The 20,033-nt window shown below is 44.5% G+C and overlaps 1 protein-coding gene across 3 annotated transcripts in view; it reads right to left on the reverse strand.

Annotated features, from left to right (window-relative positions):
• IFT122 (intraflagellar transport 122) overlaps nt 1–20,033 on the reverse strand; it is a 55,763-nt gene that overhangs the window by 30,120 nt on the left and 5,610 nt on the right. For 2 of the 3 annotated variants that reach the window (XM_023749633.1, XM_023749634.1), the window contains 10 exons: nt 18,578–18,644; nt 17,443–17,589; nt 14,039–14,114; nt 11,500–11,691; nt 11,200–11,338; nt 9,795–9,997; nt 8,782–8,919; nt 7,291–7,455; nt 5,023–5,220; nt 22–162 (listed from right to left, as the gene is read on the reverse strand). In XM_023749633.1, coding sequence (XP_023605401.1) covers nt 22–162; nt 5,023–5,220; nt 7,291–7,455; nt 8,782–8,919; nt 9,795–9,997; nt 11,200–11,338; nt 11,500–11,691; nt 14,039–14,114; nt 17,443–17,555 — 1,365 coding nt within the window. In that variant the 5' untranslated portion in view covers nt 17,556–17,589; nt 18,578–18,644. Of the gene's footprint in view, nt 1–21; nt 163–5,022; nt 5,221–7,290; nt 7,456–8,781; nt 8,920–9,794; nt 9,998–11,199; nt 11,339–11,499; nt 11,692–14,038; nt 14,115–16,279; nt 16,457–17,442; nt 17,590–18,577; nt 18,645–20,033 lie in introns of all 3 variants that reach the window. The other variant, XM_023749635.1, reaches the window with a different exon arrangement.

The following is a 20,033-nucleotide window of genomic DNA, read 5'->3' on the forward strand; positions in this document are numbered from 1 at the left end:
TCATTCTGACTAGATGCTTACCTTCTTTGCTGTTTCCCACGCGAATCCTTCTAAAGCTTCCATGGCCAGCTCACGCCAATCAGTGTCTGTCACACCCAAGCAAGCAATCTGGTAGGCTTCTCTGAACATTTTCCTCTCCAGGTACTGGTACATGGGAGCAGACTGCAGGATTGAAGGAAAGAAGAGTATTTTCAAAGCAATGGAAAGAGTCAGATTCATAGAAAGCCTGACTCCATATGTGTGCATTGACTTCATTACAAAAGCCTGCAGAGCAATGCTGCAATGGTTAACCAGTACCCTTCTCAGCCACACCCCAGTTCACCCTACATGCCTTCCACTCTGCCACCCCCTTTCTTTTTTTTTTAATATATTTTATTGATTTTTTACAGAGAGGAAGGGAGAGGGATAGAGAGTTAGAAACATCAATGGGAGAGAAAAATCGATCAGCTGCCTCTTGCACACTCCCTACTGGGGGATGTGCCCACAACCAAGGTACATGCCCTTGACCGGAATCGAACCTGGGGACCTTTGAGTCCGCAGGCCGACGCTCTATCCACTGAGCCCAAACCAGCTAGGGGCTGCCACCCCATTTTCATAGCCAAACCATCATGTTCAGCAGCACAAACCTCCTGCCCATCCTCCCCTCCACCACCGGCTTTCCCCACCTCCAGGCCCGCCTCTCCACAGATTTCACCATCATCTGGAATGACTTTGCCCCTCTTCACCCTCTGGAAAGTATCTATTTGACTTTCGAGACCCTGTTAAAATGTCATTTCTTCTGGAAAGTCTTCACTGACCCTTCAAGTAATATCGTGAATGGTTCCTAATAACTTCTATTTGTAGGCTTTTGGATCTGTCCCAACAGTCCTGTGTCATAGGTATTATCACTCCTGGATTATGGCCCGAGACTGAAACTCAGGGCACATAGTGGCACATAGAAGATCTTGGGGCTGGAGCCTGGATGACCTCTTGGGTATGTGTGTGTACGTGTCTGTATACCTGAGAACAAGTCTGAGTTGGGCCTGAGTGTCTTTCATAACTAAAGGCCCTCCCTTGTTTTAGGCCAGTCAGTGTGCCGAAGGGAACTGCGTCTTTCCTTCTGAATTCCTAGGCAGTGGAAATCAATCAGTCAGTACCTCTGTGCTAATGGTTCCCAAATGTGGAGCTGAAAGTGCTGTTTTCTACATTTGGGGCCTTAATCTTTGAAATTTCCTGTCCCATTTTTTAGCTTTAGCGTTGAAGGAAATTGTTTTCTTTTTAAGCCATTCCATCCTCTGACAGCAAGATGTGCCTGCTGCTGAGCACTCATCTTTCCTACTGTGCCTCCCTTCAGGTGGCAGTAGGGTATGGACACGGGAACAGTTGAGCTAGAACCCAGGCCTAGCTCAGTCACATCCTAGATGTATGAATTTTTGGGTCAATTAACTTCTGTTTAGCTCACAGGCTACCATGGGCAAACAAGAGAAGTGCTTTGAAAATTGATAAAGTGCTGGGCAAAAAATGAGCATGCTCATTGCATCCATAGTACTTTCTCAGCATCAGCTCCTCCCCATCTCACAAACTCTCCAAACTTGTTTCCACCCGCTATGTTCCCTGTTTGAAACACCTCGCTGTTCCTCTGCCTTTCCAGACCTTTCAGGGCAGATCAAGTGTCACCACCACCTGGAAGCTTTCTCAAACGCCCTGTGCACAATGAGCTTTCCTTTCTAAACTCCTTCAGTGAGCGCCTCCTGTTCCAATTTAGTTCTGTTTTGTAGTGTTTAATATTTTAAGACTGTTGTTAATAATAATAATAATAATAATAATAATAATAGGCTTTGGACCAGACAAAACCTGAAAGAGGGGTATATTTAACCTCATTGCACAGAAAATAAGTGAGACCCCAAAAAGCGAACGGAGTTGCTCAAGGTCACAGCCAGTGTCAGAAAGCCAGTACTCCTTTCCCTACACTCCTTTCCCTTTCACCAAGCTGAGAGCCCAAGGAGGGTTAGGCTTGCCTGGGAGGCACAGTCTGAGAGTGGGAGTTTTAAATACCCTAACTGCACAAATGCCCTCTGAGCTCTACTTTATCTTGCTATCGAATTCCAAGCATGAAGTCACCACCCGCCCTGAGAAGCCCGACTAGGGCCTGCCGCCCTACTTGGCAGCCCTAACAAACCATTTCTTGCACAAGATGATGTAAATTTCGAAAGGAAACCAGAAATCCCCAGAGTGGGTCTGAAGCTTTCTCCCTCCCCCCCAGGCCAAAACCACAGGATGGTTGGAGGCAGAAACGACAGATAAATAGCCTTTGTTTTGAGGCTGCCTTTCCTAACCCTTGGCAGTTCTGACCTGCTGCATCAGCAGGATGGCCTTGGTGCAGCCACTGGGGGAGGGGGAATCTGGCTTCTGAATCTTTAGAGCTTGGCAGAGGAAGTCCCGGGCTGCCCCTTCAGTTCCTCTTGTCCCGCCAAAGTCAGGGAGCAGCAAACTGCATTTATCTTGAGGTCAGCATGGCAGTCTTGGTAGAAAAAACTTTCAATCAGCATAGCATGTTTGGCATGATTCAGGAAGATTGGGTTTCTGATGGATGTGGTGCATGAGTTTGGGATGGGGAGCAGATGAGGACTGCAAGCAAACAGTCCACAGGGGCTGTTCTTACCTCTCTTTCTGCTGCCACTTCTACCCACTTCTCTCCCTTTTTTCTCTGGCTTTCTTTCTTTCTTTTTCCTTTTCCTCAAGTCTGAATTCCACTAATATTTATTGAATAACTGCTCTGTGTTAGGTACTAATAATCTCTGCATCAATGAGTAACATCATCAGCTATGGGGAAGAAATGAAGTCCAGTTCTACCCTTTACAACAGTGGTTCTCAACCTGTGGGTCGCGACCCCTTTGGGGGTTGAACCATCCTTTCACAGGGGTCGCCTAAGACCATCGGAAAACACATATATAATTACATATTGTTTTTGTGATTAATCACTATGCTTTAATTATGTCCAATTTGTAACAATGAAATTGGGGGTCACCACAACATGAGGAACTGTATTAAAGGGTCGCGGCATTAGGAAGGTGAGAACCACTGCTTTACAAGAAGCCAAGCCAGGGCAAGGTGTGTGGAGGGAATATAGATTAATGTAGCCTAGCTGAAAGGCAATCTGGAAACATGTCTAAAATCTTTCAAAAGTAGCATAAATAGCCCTTGGCCCAGCAATTTCACTTCTAGGAATTTATACCAAGGAGCTAAGATGGGATAGGTGCAAAGACTTAGCTATTTATAAGAGCAAAAAGCTGCAAACAGCACAAATTGCTAACTGGGTTCAGTAAGTTGTGAGAGATCGGGACAAAAAAAATAGTCACTAAAAACAATATGGGGTGGAGGTGAGGCAGCAGGGAGGAAGGTGTGGCCATAGTAAAAGGTAAACCCAACACCAGGGATCTCATGCGCTTTGGTGTGAATACACCAACCTATTCAGGTGATAAATTTGTACTGCAGCATTGCAAAACTGTTACCAGTAGGGGAAGCTGGGCAAATTGTACAAAGTATCTCTGCATGATATCTTACAATTAAATGTGAATCTACAATCATTTTAGCTAAAGAAGAACATTTATTGACATGGAGCCATGTTTCTAATAGATTGTAGGGTGAAAAAGCCAGATCGCTAGTTGATAGCCAACAATTCATACAAAGTGATGGGTCTGCAATATGTAAATGTTAGGTTAAATCAGAAGATGGAGATAAAGGAAGGTAATTAAGTCTCTCTTATTTATAGTCCACATTCAGTAAAATAAGTGCAGTAAATCTGAGGTTTCATCTATAGGAGCAATATTTATACATAATAAAAGTCAAAACAACATTATTTACAGTACAATTCCTCTTTTAAAATTTTATATACAACTAGAGGCCCGGTGCACAAAATTCATGCACTAGTAGGGTCCCTCGGCCTGGCTGGCGATCAGGGCCAATCTGTGGGGCGACCGGTGGGGCAATCGGGGGACCCCCATTGGCACCCACCTTGGCTGGCCTGGCACCACCCGCTTGCCGGCCCTGCCTCCTGCCACCGCTGCCGGTCACCTCCCTCTGCGAGGCAATTGGGGGACCCCCAATGGCACCTGCCTTGGCTGGCCTGGCGCCACCACTCGCCAGCCCCACCCCCCACCGCCACCGCTGGTCACCTCCCTCTGCAGGGTGACCATAAGGGTGATCGGGGGGCCCCAGCTGGCACCCGCCTTGGCTGGCCTGGGGCCTGTGTGCTGGGGGCAGCTCCTGCATTGAGCATCTGCACCCTGGTGGTTCTGCTGTTCAGTCAATTTGCATATTAGGCTTTTATAATATAGGATCATATACTCCTAATTATATATTATGCACACATTACACATCCATATAAAAAAGGTCTGGGCTGATATTTTCCAAAATGTTTAAGAGTGAGTTTCTCCTTAGGATGGGATTCTGAGGGCTAGTCTCTCCTTGGTGCTTATCTTTATTTTATGACAGTTCTACAGGCAGGCTCACATTCCTGCCTCCCATTTCTATTCTGGCCTCCTGCTAGTGTGAGGGACTTGTGCAGACAGTACCATGCTCCCTTTTTGGCTCACAGACCTCAGCTCCCACACCCCATTCCACCTATATTATCTTTCTCTCACACACACTACCCCCTTCATATGCCTGTGCATACACCCTGCTGGACTCCCAGCTTTGTTGGCTTACTCTACTCTGCCCCAAGCACAGCTCTCAGTGAAACACAACTCTGTCTGCTGATAGACAACCCTGCGTACCCCTCCCTGTCCCTACTAGGAAGTGGGGATCAGAAAGAATTAAGGTTCAGTGATGCTGAGTTTTTTGCCCAAAGACACACAGATTGCATGGGATGGAGATAGGATTTCACGTTCAAATCCAGAGTGCCTTCCATGACACCACAGCTATCATTCTTGTCTCTCTTCCCTCTCTCCTCACCACTCCCTCCCAAAGCACCATTGAGGAGCCTGGCTTTCCTGGTCTTGCCTGTCCTGCCACTACTGAGAGCTGACAGACATCCCGGGTTACCTGTGGCACCTCCACAGCTGATATGGAGAAGGCATGCAGGCAGAAGATCTTGGAGCCGTTGTAGCCTACCACAAAGCCCTGCAGCTTCTGCTGGTGCACAGGGAAGGTGCTAGCTTTGATGTTGAGGTAGCCTCCTCCCGAGAAGCAGAGCATGTCCTCACACTGGGTGTTCCAGGCCACACTGTTGGCATTCGGTTCCTGAGGGACAGGGATGGTGAGAACCCTGTAACTATCATCCTGGGCTTTGGCACAATTCCTACATTCAGTCAAGTTCTCTTGTTAAAACCTGAATCACTTTAAATTGCTAACAGTGGGCTAGAGGGAAAGAGAAGAAAAGGGGATTGGAAGAAATGGATAGGGGGATAGAGGCAAGCACTTCCATGCACTTTTGTATGTTGGAATTTTTGAACAAGCAAGCATTACTTTTGAATAAAAATTATTATCCCCAAATATTAATCATTACATAAAAAGTGAGAAAATCAGCAAAGTGGATTCTATTTCTGTATGGAAGAATGTTTAAAGGAATATATTCCAAAGAATTAACAGTAGTTGTCTTTCCGCGGGTGCTTTATATTTTCTGTTTTTTATTTGCCTGAAATTTTCTTTTGGTTATGAATATTTATTTTTCATAATAAGAAAAAGAACAGTGAACTATTTTAAAATTAAAAAATAATATATTGTCTCTACATTTATAATCTGCACACTGTAAGAAGACAATCACCCTGGGAGGTACTCCCTTGCCCCACCTCCTCTCAGAGATTTCTGCTCAGCTCCAGAGACTTAGGCACCAGCAGAAGTTCATATCTTTCTGCCTAGAATCTTTTACAATGTCTGAATCTTTTATAATGAGCATAGATTATTTTTATAATGAGAAAGAAAACATATAGCTGTTTGCATTTGCAGGGGTAGGGGCAGTGGAGAGAAGAAAAAATAGCTGGGAATGTTTATGACCCCTAGCAAAGGCTGAAAATTACCTTTCCCGGCCCACTACAGAAAACCCTCAGTGGGGACAGGGAATAACACACGCCTTTCCACTCCTATATGGTTCTGGGCTGGACACAGATTCACACCTGGGAGCTGCTAACCTACCTACAGGGGCTTGTGTTGAGGCTGGGGAGATGAGAAGTAACACTGAAGGCCCTATCTTGTGGCAGGCACTATGGTGTCTTACTTAGTCCTGTAGTTCTATGAGGGGGAAATTATTAGTTCTATTTTAGAGGTAAGGAGAAATAAGACTCAGAGAGGTTCACTAACTTGCTTGAGAGATGAAGGCAGAGCTGGAGCCCAGATTTGTCTGAAGGCAAAGCTTATGCTCTTTCTTTCCCCTAAACCACTCTGCCTCCCCAGTTAAGAGTGAAATGTTATCAACTGGGAGTCACTGGGGCTAGTGGTGGCCAGGTACCTCCTTTCAAATGACTGAAGTAGCTCCCTACTACAGCACCCTTCCACCCTGCTGATTCTATCGCTGAGGACAAGGAGGAGACCTCAATCTGCCCATTATACTGGGAAACCTTTAGTGGTTGAGAAAGCCAATCAGGGGAGGTTTTAGCTTTGGGGGAACTCACTTCAGGCAAATAGGCCCTGACCACTCACAGAGCCCTAAAGAGGCAAAGAGCAGCACTAAGTCCAGTAGAAAGCCAACCAGGCACTGGGCATAGAGCCTTTGGGCTCTCTTCTCCAATGACACACTTCCTCCAGCCCCAGGATCAAATGATGTGTAAGCAATGCCTATCCGCAAAACAGTTCACATTTGCTGGCTGTTATAGCATCCTTGTGAAATAGCAGGGAGGACTTCCCCCATGTCTCCCTTCCTTCAGATGGCAAAACTGGTCCTGTTTCTTTACTGTGTCTTAGATTATTCAAAGATGCAGGCAGCCTCCAGGAGGTGAGCAGCAGACTTTTTCAAAAGAATCATCACATTAACCCATACACTGATAGCCTGCAACATGCCACACTTAGATTTATTAGTATTAATTTACTGCTCTCAGTAATCTTGTAAGAAAATGTTACTTGCCTATCTTACTTGCAACAAAACCAAAGTTCAAAGAGACTCACTCAGCTCCTGCAGCTTATGTGTGGGAGGGGTTGGCTGTGTCTTGGGCCTCTTAGACTCTGCACCCGTGCTTAGACCCTACACCCTTACACCTCACTGCTCCTTCCAGAGGCCCACCTGGAAGCCAGAGCATAAGCACCTCCTATAAGGACTGGGAAGCTAGAGGAGTGTCTCTAATCAAAGGATCATGTCCTGGACACTCCCTGGGACTTCACCTGAAAAAGCAACTCCTTGGTGTGAATGTCATAGACCAAGCATGTATCGTTTTCATCCACCACGGCCAGCTTTTTTCGGGAGGCGCTCATATCTAAGCAGCGCACGGCTGTGGCCTGTTTCAGTAGGACAATGGCAAAGAGATTGTCCACGAAGATCTTCAGGATCTGGCAAAATTTCAGAGAAAAAGTGTGAGTCACCATGGCAACAAGACCCTGTAATACTGCCAGGCTGTTGGAACCCATGTGTTCTAAAAAAACAACTCCCACTAACTTCACTAGAGGCTCAGTGTAGAGAAAAGGACTCATCAAAAGAAAGGGACCAGGGCTTATCCTTAGGAGAACAGAGTGTAGTTCATCTGAGGTCACCGAAGTAATGACATGTTGGCCCCAAGACATGACAAACTTACTTGAAAGTCTGCTTGACTGGGGATTTGTTAATGACATTACCCAACTGCAGGGTTAGGAAACACAATTCAGCAGAGGTCTGAGTAACTAACACAGGAAGAGGCTACTGTAAACACTGACAGACATCTGGTATAACCACTGCAAAATAATGATGATGATGATGATGATGATGATGATGATGAAAGCAATCAGTCATTGACTATTTTTGATAGTTGGGTAAAATATTATCCTCATTTGTAAAACCTGAGCCTCAGAGAGGTGAAGTAACGTGCGTAGGGTCACACCGCTATGAGTAGCTAAACATAAACATGACCCCAGGTCAACCTGCCTCCAAAGTCCATACTTTCAGGCCTCACACTGGAAGTGACATTGTGACAAAAAACACGTTCCTGCCCTTTGGTATTGCTATTCTATACTCCTGCTAACTCATACTCCATGAGTCCCATCCTCAGGAAAGGCCTGACAAACCTTTACCACTAGCCATCTGCTAGACAGCTTGGCTCTCAGGCTAATGCAGTTACATTTTTACTTTCAAATTTCCATGAAGCCCACTTAGAACTTTTCTTATTTTGAGCAAAGAACACACACAGAAAACTGTTTAACTTTGTATAACCTAGATTTTCCACATCTATTTGAGCAAAGGGCCCACTTTTCTTATAATATCTAGTAATAGCCTACAGACCAGCACCTTCTAGGACACAAGCTAGAACACACTGCCTTAATCCATTCACTGCTCTAATAGGGATCCAACCTAAGGAATGATCTCTGCCTCCCTCTCTAGCAAGCCACAGAACCTGCACCTCTAACAAATCTCCCACCATCTGGGTGACTTTCAAGCCCACTAATCTACTCAACTCTTGGCCCAGCGGTGCAGTGCCAACTCTGCCAGAATGGGGCATGCTATGAGTCTGAGGATCACCTCTTCTTTGGCCTGAGGCTATCCTTATAAAAGGTAGCTCTAATGTGCCCATGAAGGGAAGAAGCCTTTTTTTGCCCTGAAAACCTATCTCAGGGTCATAACTTGACTGGTTGCCTGCATCTGCATGCAGATAGTCAAACTGATGGGCAACCCAAAAGAGCACTCACCTGTCCATTCTTCAGGCCTACCAACAGACCTTCCCTTCCTGGCGGGCCACCAATCACCTTGATGTAGCGAATGAGAGATTCCATCTGCCACTCCCGCTCTTTCACTCCACTGAAGGACAGGCACTGCAGCCGTTTCTCCTAGAAAGCAAACCCCCCTCTGCATGGATATTCAACAGAATAAGTGTTCCCCAGCCCTCCAAAGGAGGTCTTCCTGCCTCTGAGGGGTGAAAAACACTTTATATTCAGGATCTACCTAACCTAGTCCCCATGATTGGTATCGTTAATCTTCATGAAAGTCTTCCCATGGATCCTCGCTCAGCCTCAGATCTTCTGTGCAGACCTCTAAGCAGCCAAAAGCACACCTGTTTGCCACTTCTATACTATAAACCTGTGGTACCCCTAAACTGCTTAAAGTTCTAGACTTTTAGAGATATTTTAATAATATTTTATGTCTATAGTGATTCCTAAAGGAATCCATTTTATCACTTCCAATAGGCCTAGTTTCATGAAACAAAATCCACCTCTACTTCCAAGAAAGATGCTGGGTTGGCCTTCTCTCAAAGTCTTTTCAAACTTCTCTTGGCATTGACCTAGACATTTTCTAGGAAGCTCTAAGTTGAGAAATATTTTTCTGTGAAAAAAATCTATCAGAAAGTAAAAACTCCCTTTACTGTTTTGAATTAAAATACATTGTTTTTTGTTTAACTGAAGGATATCATAAATTTTTATGTGTATATGTTTACCAAAAAAAAATCAATCTGCATTTTGTGGTATATCAATTTAGGCTTTAAGTCATTAAAATATATATAATCCCAGTATAACAAAGTACTTTGTAACACAAAAAAGTAGTAGTCTCCTGTTTATGGCCCATGACTTTCTAGTAGAGTCTGGCCATATAGATGTCAACAAAATAAAAGCAATAACCAATTCCTAATGACCAAAAAACCCTGCGTTGGGTACCCTCTCCTTGGAGGAAGCATAAGGTGGATTCGGTCTGATCTGCTGCGGCTTACCTGGCAGAGGATGATGTGATCAGAGCACACCACCAGGAGGTTGCATTCAAACTTTTTGACAATCTTCTCTTTTATCCGGTAACGCATGTCTGATGAATCATCTGAATACAACTCATAGATGATGATTTTATCTGGCACTTGGATAGCTAATCGATTTTTGTAGATGGCAATTTTCTTGACAAGCTCTCTGCATTTAATCCGAACTGTCAAAGGAAAAAAGCCCAGTTCTAGCAAGAAGTTGTTAAGTAAGGTAGAAGGCAGAGAAATGAAAAGCTATCATTTACTTAATACTACTGGCAATTAAAGGAGACACTCTCATCAAAAAAATCTTTAGAGTATCTAACATGTACAATCAGCTCTGCTAAACACTGGGATCCAAAGTCATATATAATCTTTGTTATCCAAAGCTTACAGCTGAGTATGGAAAATGATTCTTAATGCTACCATCACTTGCTGAACATAAATCTAAACTCCTCTGCATGGCACTAATGGCCCCTGATGATCAGGAGCCCACCTGAGTGACTGCCCACAACTCTGGTCACTCTCCAAACACCACCCTTGACAACAGTAACCATGTGTAGTTTGTGGGGTACACTAAACTCTCACACTCATTATGGACCAGGTGGAGAAAATGTCTCCAGAAGGGATGCTTTGGAGCTACACCCTCACCATACTGTTGGAATCTTCAAATGGAGGTGCTCCCAGATGGGGACCAAAGGATGTCTGTCATCTGAATCTGCAAGACAACTCCCAACCAGAATCCCTACTCACAGGCATCTGGCAGTGTGCTGCTGTGTCCAGTATATCTGGATATGAATACACTTGAAACAAGTGGATTCTTAGCCTATTTAACCAGCCCACCCCCTTGGGTGGATAGAAGAAAAGACTGAGTTTAGACTGACTGCACTGGGCCTGGAACCCTGATCTGACTGAGCGTGTGGAAACCCACTGCCTCTGCTTATCTCTGGGGCAAGGACCTGACCAAAGGCAAGCTGAGATGTAACTGAGGAAGAAGTACCCCAGAAGTGCCTCTGACCAGAGAGAATGCAGGTCCACAAAGACCCATGGAGGTCAGCCACCATGGCTCTAACTTGTTATATATTATCCTCCCTTAGTTAGGGAGTCCATGTACCCCTGGAATTATCTGCAAAATTTTGTGAGTCTGTGTGGTATTTTTTGAGAAAGGGTTTCTTGCTTTCATTAGATTCTCAAAAACATCCACATTCTCCCCTCGTCCTGCCTCCTCACAAAAAAAAAAAAAAGAAGCAAGAACCAGTGGTCCAACGTGTTTCAAAAAGACCAAGGAGAAATATTTCCTACCATTTCACTTGCCCTATCAGCAGTCCTCTCAACCTATGCCTCTCCCCAGTACCTAGAGGGCAAAGGGGCTCTACCTGCCTTTTACCTTTCTGCTCAGTGATCAGGTGCTGCACGATGACATCAGTCATGCTATCCCTGTATGCATACCGGTCCTTATAGAGCCCATGGACAGTGCTGAAAATAAGCTGGTAGAAGGAAATGGTGCCATCCTGGCAGCCTACCACCTGCAGGGAAAGAGAGGTGTCAATTCCCAGCTCTCTGTGGAGAAAGAATCTACCTTCCCATTTGTCAGGAAAAAACATCAATGATTTGACTGGCTAAGCAGGCCTGATGTTCAGTTCCTACTCAGACAATGGCCCAATAAAAATGAACTTCCTCTTCTTACCACATAGTTGGAATCGGGCTTCACTTTACAAGTCCACACCCAGGAGTTCTGCTCCCCAACAGTCCCGAGCCGCACTCCATCCTTGGTGAAAAGGGATACTTGCTTGTCTGACCCCCCCAGTAAAATGTACTCCCCTTTAGTAAAGTAGCTGATGCAGCAGGGGTCAAAATTCAGTGGCCGATCCTTCCCAATCTGAGGAAAGAGAACATACACTAAAGGAAAAAACAACTTCTGAATCCTGAAACTCAATAAATGTTAGCTATTATTACTATTATTATTATTAAGCCAGATCCCTTTAAATGTCAAAAACACTTAAAATGCCAAAAATCCACAAATTACACCTAAGCCTAACACAAAAGTGTAGGTTTGATTTACTTCATCATCCCACATTTAATTCTAAATCTTCCCAGAATTAGCCAAACCGGTTTGGCTCAGTGGATAGAGCGTCGGCCTGCAGACTGAAAGGTCCCAGGTTCGATTCCGGTCAAGGGCATGTACCTTGGTTGCAGGCACATCCCCAGTAGGAGGTGTGCGGGAGGCAGCTAGTTAATGTTTCTCTCTCATCGATGTTTTTAACTCTCTATCCCTCTCCCTTCCTCTCTGTAAAAAATCAATAAAAAATATTTTTAAAATAAATAAATAAATAAATCTTCCCAGAATTAAAAGATACTTACACAAGAAAACAATTTTACTGTTCCAAACAAGTTGGGGGTTACTTTCTCAGAAGACTGAGGTTGCTTATCTGTCAAAAACTCTGGGCCACAACATGAACACAATATTTACCATGGCCCTGACTACCATATTGAGCTTTTTTTATATTGTCACTATAGTAGCAAGACCCCATTTCCACCTAGCATAGTGTGGTTAGATGTTCCAGGAAACTTCTAATACCCATCCTCAGTGCCAGGTACACAGTAGATGTGCCAATAAATATTTATTAAATGATTATGGACATACATTAAGTGGATGAATACTAATAGATAGGACCAGGGAAACTGGATGCTAGATAATTAAAATGATGGTTCTTTTGCCAAAACCGGTTTGGCTCAGTGGATAGAGCGTCGGCCTGCGAACTGAAAGGTCCCAGGTTCGATTCCGGTCAAGGGCATGTACCTGGGTTGCGGGCACATCCCCAGTAGGAGATGTGCAGGAGGCAGCTGATCGATGTCTCTCTCTCATTGATGTTTCTAACTCTCTATCTCTCTCCCTTCCTCTCTGTAAAAAATCAATAAAATATAAAAAAAATAAAAATAATAAAAATAAAATAAAATGATGGTTCTGAGAAAACAGCCATAGGAAACTGAGAAAATTCTTTATTATATACAACCTTTATTTTTACTTGACTACCAAAGAAATAAGCAATGGTAAGGTGAGGCAGAAGAAATGGCTCCAAAGTTAGGCTAAACATACCTAAAACCCCCACTTCTAACATGATATGTTTTGAGAAATAAAGATGCTGTTAAACAAAAGGCTCCATTGAAATGGCTGCATTTCTCATTTGCTTGGCTGTGGTAGTAAGCCATCCCCACCACCTTCACTCTAATCCTCAATGTCTCCAGTCTCCTAACAGATTTCCTACCACTAGGCTCTCTTTATTTTAATCCACCCTCCACAGAAATAAGGAATTCTCTGAAACAAGAATCTGACCAAGTCGCTCCCTACCTAAATCTATGGCTCTGAAATACTCACAGAATACAATGTTCAAACTCTGTATTCACACTACAATCTTGTCTCATCTTCCTTTCTAGCACCATCTCTCCACAAATCTTGGGACCCAGTCACCTTGAACAACTCACTGTTCCCTGAGTTGTCATCTATTTTCATTCCTCCCTGCCTTTTCAGATGCTATTTTCTCTGCCCGAAACACCATTTTCAATGCCCTCTGCCTAGCAAACTCCTTCTTATCCTGTTCAAAGTCACCTCTACAAAATCTCCCATCTCCACCGAGCAGTGATGTCACCCTCTTTTGTGTCTCTATTGCTATCTTTCTGTACAGCTCTCTATCATGCCATGTATCACTGCACTGGGACTGTTGGCCATTGAGTACATCCCCACCAGCCTGTGAACTCTGGCAGAGCAGAGGCATTAACTTACAAAGCTCAATGTCAGTGGCTCCCAACACAGGTGAAGGGCTGGCCTAAACGGGTGCTTATAAATGTGGGTAGGATGGAGAAAGCAAATATAGAAGGCAGGGTCGTGACCAAGACCAAGGCCTTACAGTCAGACCAATCTGGGTTTTGATCCCATGTGCCACCATTTCCTAGCAGTGTGAAACCTCGGGCATAGTATTTACTTCACTGCTCTGAGTCTTGTCTACTCATTTCTAAAAAGTTGATAATCACAGGGTTTTATTAGACTTAAATGAGATAAAGGATGCACAGCATAGAGCACAGTGCCTGGTATCACAGCAAATAACTCAATAAATAGAAGCAAACAACAATAAGTTATAATTACTAATAATACAACCTCAGAAAGTGAAAAACTATTACAGGCATGACTGTAACTGTATCTCCCACTGGGTCTGTACAGAGCTGCATACCTGTTTTCCACTTAGTTGGTAGAAGGAAAGTTTCTGCCCCCAATCAGCTACAGCCAGGATGTCGTTACGTTCCTCTCTAATCAACAGAAGACAAAAGAGGTTATGGGGGGCCGTGGTCTGCTGATGAATTAGCCCTAAGGGTTTAACAAACAGGAAAAAGAAAGCCTGGCCAGCCTGTCAGATTGCCAAATGTTGTACAGTAGCACTGAGGCTAAGTTATAATTTGGGCCAACCCATCAATCAGCCCCATAGGATGAGGGGAGGCAAGGCTCCGTTCAGCCTTCCTGGGAACTGTTATTTCACGAAATGCCCTACCATGAGCTTGTGGCACCAGGACACAGCCACAGTGAAGCTAAAACCCTCATTTCAAAGCTTCCTGTGGAGCAACAATAAGAAAGGGCAAGGCTGCAGATTCAAGAGTGCTTTATTTTAGGGGAGGGTTAGAGGCGGGGGGCGGGGGTAAGAGATCAACCGAAGGACTTATATGTACGCATATAAGCACAACCAACAGATGCAAGACACTGGGGGCGAGGGGACAAGGGCAAGTGCCGGGAGGTAGGAGAGGCTGGGGGGAGGTCAGTGGGGGGAAAAAAATGAGACATATGTACTATTATTTGTAATAATTTAAACAATAAATTAAAATAAAAAAGAAGAAATAAAAAGAGTGCTTTATTCTTATGTACCACACAATATAGGGAGATAGAGAAATGTCTTTTGCAGTGGGAAGGCATGGATTGTCTGACTTTTTTAATATACAGAGGAAAACTTGCTTGCTCTGCTTAAAGAGGGAAAATTAATACCTAAACTAGGTTCTCTCACAGTTAGGATGAAATGGTGTCTGACTGGATACTGTAAAAATAAAAGTAATGGGCTCTCTAATGATCAACAACTGTCTTTGAAACTGAGTCCCTATCAGGATCAGTGCCTTGGGACCAGGACTGTAGGACCAGCACATGGGAGAAACTGAGGCTGGGGATGAGGCTACTTGGGAATCTAGTTTAAGAGTTTAATCCCTGCCTTTGAGGCCTGGTCTTAACCACCTAATGTTGCCTCCTCTGTTTATTAGGTCCAGTTTTCCTGAACCCAAACCCTGGTGGTCAACGGCAGCACCATTAGATATGCAGGCCAGGAATGGTACAACCTTACCTGCAACTCAGCTAAGAGTGCAAAGTGGCAAATACCACGGGCACTAATTCACAACTAAGGGGGGAAAAGACAAAGATCAAGAGCGATGTTAACAGGAAGGGACCTGCAGGTAAACTGTGTGTGACTGGCACTGAAGTCCAAACACAGTCTAGGAGCCCAGCCTGCAGTGAGCCCTCTTGGGCATGCCACATATGTCTCTCAACTGGGTTCAAGCCCCATGAACTGAATTGGTGGTTTTCAACCTCTTTTTTTCATTTTTCTCCCCTGGCAGTGGGTCTCCACCAAAACAAAATTCATGTTAAGTAATAAAAAGGATTACTCTGTTTGAAGCACAGATGGTGACCTGAAGCCCACCTCTCCCTCCTTTCCTCATCCCCCCACCTCCCACCTCCTTTTTCCGAAGAACCGCAGGTACCACAGAACAGTTTGGAAAGTTCCAAGCCAGACCATTTTACCCAATCAGAAAATCCTGGCTATCCCAGCTTTTCCATTCCAGAAAGAAAGAATGCCTGAACAGATAGGATTTGGGTCGTGAGGATTATGGGTAAGTTGAAGGCTTCTTCTCTGATAAGTGCTCTAGAAAATGCAAGGTAAGGTATAGTGTAGGAACAGGCTAAGAAAGGTGTCCAGTAATAGAGGAGGTGTTAAATGAGTTATGGTACATCCACACAGGGGCATACTATGCAGACATTCAAAATCATGTTTTCAAAGGACTCCTAATGTTACTAGACAGTGTTCACTCTGTGATGTTAAGTGGAAAATGGAAAGTAGGATGTGATTTAGTAAATTATATGAACACACTGAGGGGAAATACAATAAAATGCTAACAGTGGTTTCCTCAGAGGATGGGGTTTTACAGAAGAGTTTAACTTTTTCCTTTAGACTTTTCAGTATTTCCTGAAGACTCTCAAAGGATGATTTTATAATCCACACACAAGTTTTAAAAGGGTGTGTTTCTCCCGTATTGGAGGAGCTTTCACCAACAACGACCTCAAACCCTCTTAGAAAAGAGCTTAGAGCAGCATCTGCCCCAGCAGGTCTGCTCCAGGGTCTGTCCCTTCCAAGGAGGGTTCTCGCTCCTCGGGACACACTCACAAGTTGTCGTCCCTGAGACTGTCGTCCTCTTCCTCTGGCTCTTCCTCCTCTGCCTCACTACCCTGACTACTGTACACTGCTGACTTCAGAGTGGAAGGAATTTCCTGAAAATATCTGTTGACAATGACTTCCTCGGCATCCTCGTTCTCTCTGTTCATCCAGAAACTCTCCCATCGGCTGTAGACAATAAGTGGTTGTTCACAATCACAATGCCTAGAACTACACTAAAGTCATAATTTCAAAATCTGTCAAGGAGCCCCTGAACCCTGCCGGAAGAGGACAGCAACCAGGTACACTGGGCATCCTGCTTCTCATGAATTAAAAATGGTACCCTGAAGCCACAAAGTCATCTGTGGCCACAAAATCAAACAGCAGGAACTTGGGGGTAGGCTAATGGCTTTGAAGGCATTAGACATGCATGGTACAGCTCTGGGCTGGACAAAGTTATTCAGGAAGAAGCATAATAATCTGGTGTAGAAAGGCAGTGGAATTACACAACCTTCTAAATCAAGAAGGCACCACCTGTAAAGTGACATTGGGCTGGCAAACAATGAAATCCTTTAATTTACCTGCAGAGGACTCTGTGGGAGACATTGGTGGTTTAATATTACAGGATTACATAAAGAGCATATAAAGATATTAGCCCACCCTCAAAGTCACATTGGCATAGAAAGAAAAGTGTGTGTAAGGTTTGAGAAAGTAGATGCCAATTGTTGTGGGACTATAGAATTTGGGGACACTTATAGACTTAATTAGGCTTTTTTGGGCAAGGGCAGCAAAAAAAGACTCATAAAAAAGCTATTTATTATTGGGTGGACACATGTTCTGCCCAACTTGGAGAAAAGAACTGAAAAAGGGAAAAGACCAAAATAAAGCCACAGCAAAGAGGTGAGCTATTAATTCATAAGAAAATGGCCCTTCTGTGTCACATGTGTGCATGCGCACACACACAGTTTGAGATGGCCTAGATAGTGCATCTGCTTAGCTAAATTTCTGGGATTCATTCCAAAACACAAGATGGGCTCTTAAAAAATTCCATTAAAATGGAAAAGGTTCCAAAACATATCAGTCAAGTGGACTGAGAAGCCTTTGAATGCACGGAGAGACCTTACGGGGAGAGAAAGAAACAGTGTGCCCTAGGAAGAGGACAGCTGTAAGAGCACCTTGAAGGGTTCCAGCAGATGGACCATATCGGGGAGAGGGCGCCCCCAGGCCGCTCGATCTTCACTTTTTCCTCGCCATTTTTGTTCCGTAGGCTGATGATTCCATTGAACATCCCCAGAGCCAGGTACTGACCATCATTTGTCCAGCTGTTCACACAACCAGCAAAGGGCACAGGGAGAGGGAAAGGAACACACAGAAAGTAAAAACCAGTGAGGATGATGCCTTGGTTGATATAGAATTTAATGAGGCAGCAATGGTTAAGCTCATCCTGGTGATGATGTAAAAATTAGAGGACCAGACTTAAAATCCCATTTATTTCTGGGATAAACAGATAGATGTGAAGATAGGAGCCCCTTTTTCTGAGCTCTCACAGCTCTCTGTACAGACCTCCATGATAGCCCTTAGCTTGTGTCTGCATTGCTGGGTCAGCCTCCTTTCCCCACTCATCCTTTCAACACCCTCCCACTTCAAGAACACATTAAGAACACAATTCATGTCTTGGTGTATTCTAGGCCTCTAGAACAGGTGCTTAACAGATGTTGAATGAAAGGAAGGCTACACTCAGAAGCTGAACAACAAGAATAGCTACCATTTATAAAGTGTATTCTATATGCCAGGCTCTGTGCTGTATACTTTTAGACTCTTTAATTTGTGTGCATTTCACAACAGCCCTATCAAATCAGTATTTTTATCCAGTAATGTCAGATGAGGAACCTGAGGCTCCAGTCAGAGAGATTTTGTAACTTTCCTAAGGTCACTGAGCCTGTCAGTGATCCATCTGGATATGAATCCAGGTCTAGCATCAAAGCCTATGCTTTCTCCAGTGCCCATGCCGCCTGGAAAGGACAATCTTGCATCTCCAGAGAGTCTACACTGAGGACAGCTGTAGGCTGAGGAGGTTTGTAACTAGATAACTGCATGAAAACAATTTATAGTTTTCTTTTGCTTGATGGTCAAAGGCAGGTACAATTCCTTCCTACCAAGGAGACCAGAAAAGAAGGCAAGAGGAAACACAGGGGCCTAAACCAACTAGCTAACACAGACTTTCTCTACTATCTGAATTTACTGGATTTGAGAGTCTGTTTAGACAAGAAGGGAACATAAAGTCTACCTTCAGAGCTGTCTCTAACTCACCTACAGCAGGTGATCTTGCTGCTGGATTTGTGCTTGGAGACAGACTTCTGTTCAGGAGACCACAAGCCTTCAATGAAAAATAATATTTAAAAAAGACAGATTGGTTGGAATATTACTCAGCAATAAAAGAGGAACAGAAAACTGATACACAGACAACTTAGAGGATCTCTGGAGCTTTATGGCTGAGTGAAAAAAAAGCCAATCTTAAAAGATCACACACTGTATGATTCAACTTTATAAATTCTTGAAATGACAAAATTATATAGAAATGGAGAAGAGATTAATAGTTTCCAGGTACCAGATGTTAGGGATAATAGGAAGTGTAGGGGAGTAGATGATGATAAGGAGTATCTTTATGGTGAGGAGAAACCCAACATCCTGGTTTTGATATTATATAACAGTTACATAAGATGTATCCACGGGGAAACTGGATGAAGAGTACATAAGACTTCTCCATTATCTTTGAAACTTACTACGAATCTATAATTATTTCAAAGCTAGAGGCCCAGTGCACGAAATTTGTGCACTTGGGGGAAGGGTCCCTCAGTCTGGCCTATGCCCTCTTGCAGTGCAGGAGCCCTCGGGGGATGTCCAACTGATGTCTTAGGCCCACTTCCCCGCAGAGAGCGGGACTAAGCCAGCAGTTGGACATCCTTAGCACTGCTGTGGAGGTGAGAGAGGCTTCTGCCACCACCACTGCGCTCGCTAGCTGTGAGCCCAATTTCTGGCTGAGCAGCACTCCCCCTGTGGGAGTGCACTGACCACCAGGGGACAGCTCCTGTGTTGAGAGTCTGCCTCCTGGTGGTCAGTGCGCATCATGGTGACCGGTTGTTCCACTGTTCGGTCTATTTGCATATTAGTCATTTATTATCTACACTAATAAAAGAGAAACATGGTAATTAGCGTACGACTGCTACCCTTCCCATTGGCTAATCAGCATATCCTTATGCAAATTAACTGTCAGCCAAGATGGCGGCCGGCAGCCATGCACTGAAGCGAACAGGGAGGCTTGCTTGCTCCAGTGACTGCGGACTCCAACGTTCCCTGCACCCCACACTTGCCGGCCTCTCAGCTGCAACTCTAAGCAACTATGTACTATGTTGCAAATATAGAAGCTAAACAAAACCCCAGAAAAGGCTTTCAGTCAGCCGGGGCTTCAGCCAGCCTGACCACAACATTGTATCAATGTTTTCAGCAGCGAGGCCTCAGAGCTAAAGCTGGCCCAGAATAGAAAAAAAAAGAAAAGAAAAAAAGGAGCAGTTGGGAGCTTCACGCCAGCTGGAAAACAGCCCTCAGCCCCTCAGCCAGCCTGGCCAGGCACCCCAGTGGGGACCCCCACCCTGATCCAGGACACCCTTCAGGGCAAACCAGCCAGCCCCCACCCGTGCACCAGGCCTCTATCCTATATAGTAATAGGGTAATATGCCTCCCAGCACCGGGATCAGCATGACAGGGG

This window comes from Myotis lucifugus, unplaced genomic scaffold (assembly GCF_000147115.1).
Source record: "Myotis lucifugus unplaced genomic scaffold, Myoluc2.0 scaffold_8, whole genome shotgun sequence".
Taxonomy (NCBI): Eukaryota; Metazoa; Chordata; class Mammalia; order Chiroptera; family Vespertilionidae; genus Myotis; species Myotis lucifugus.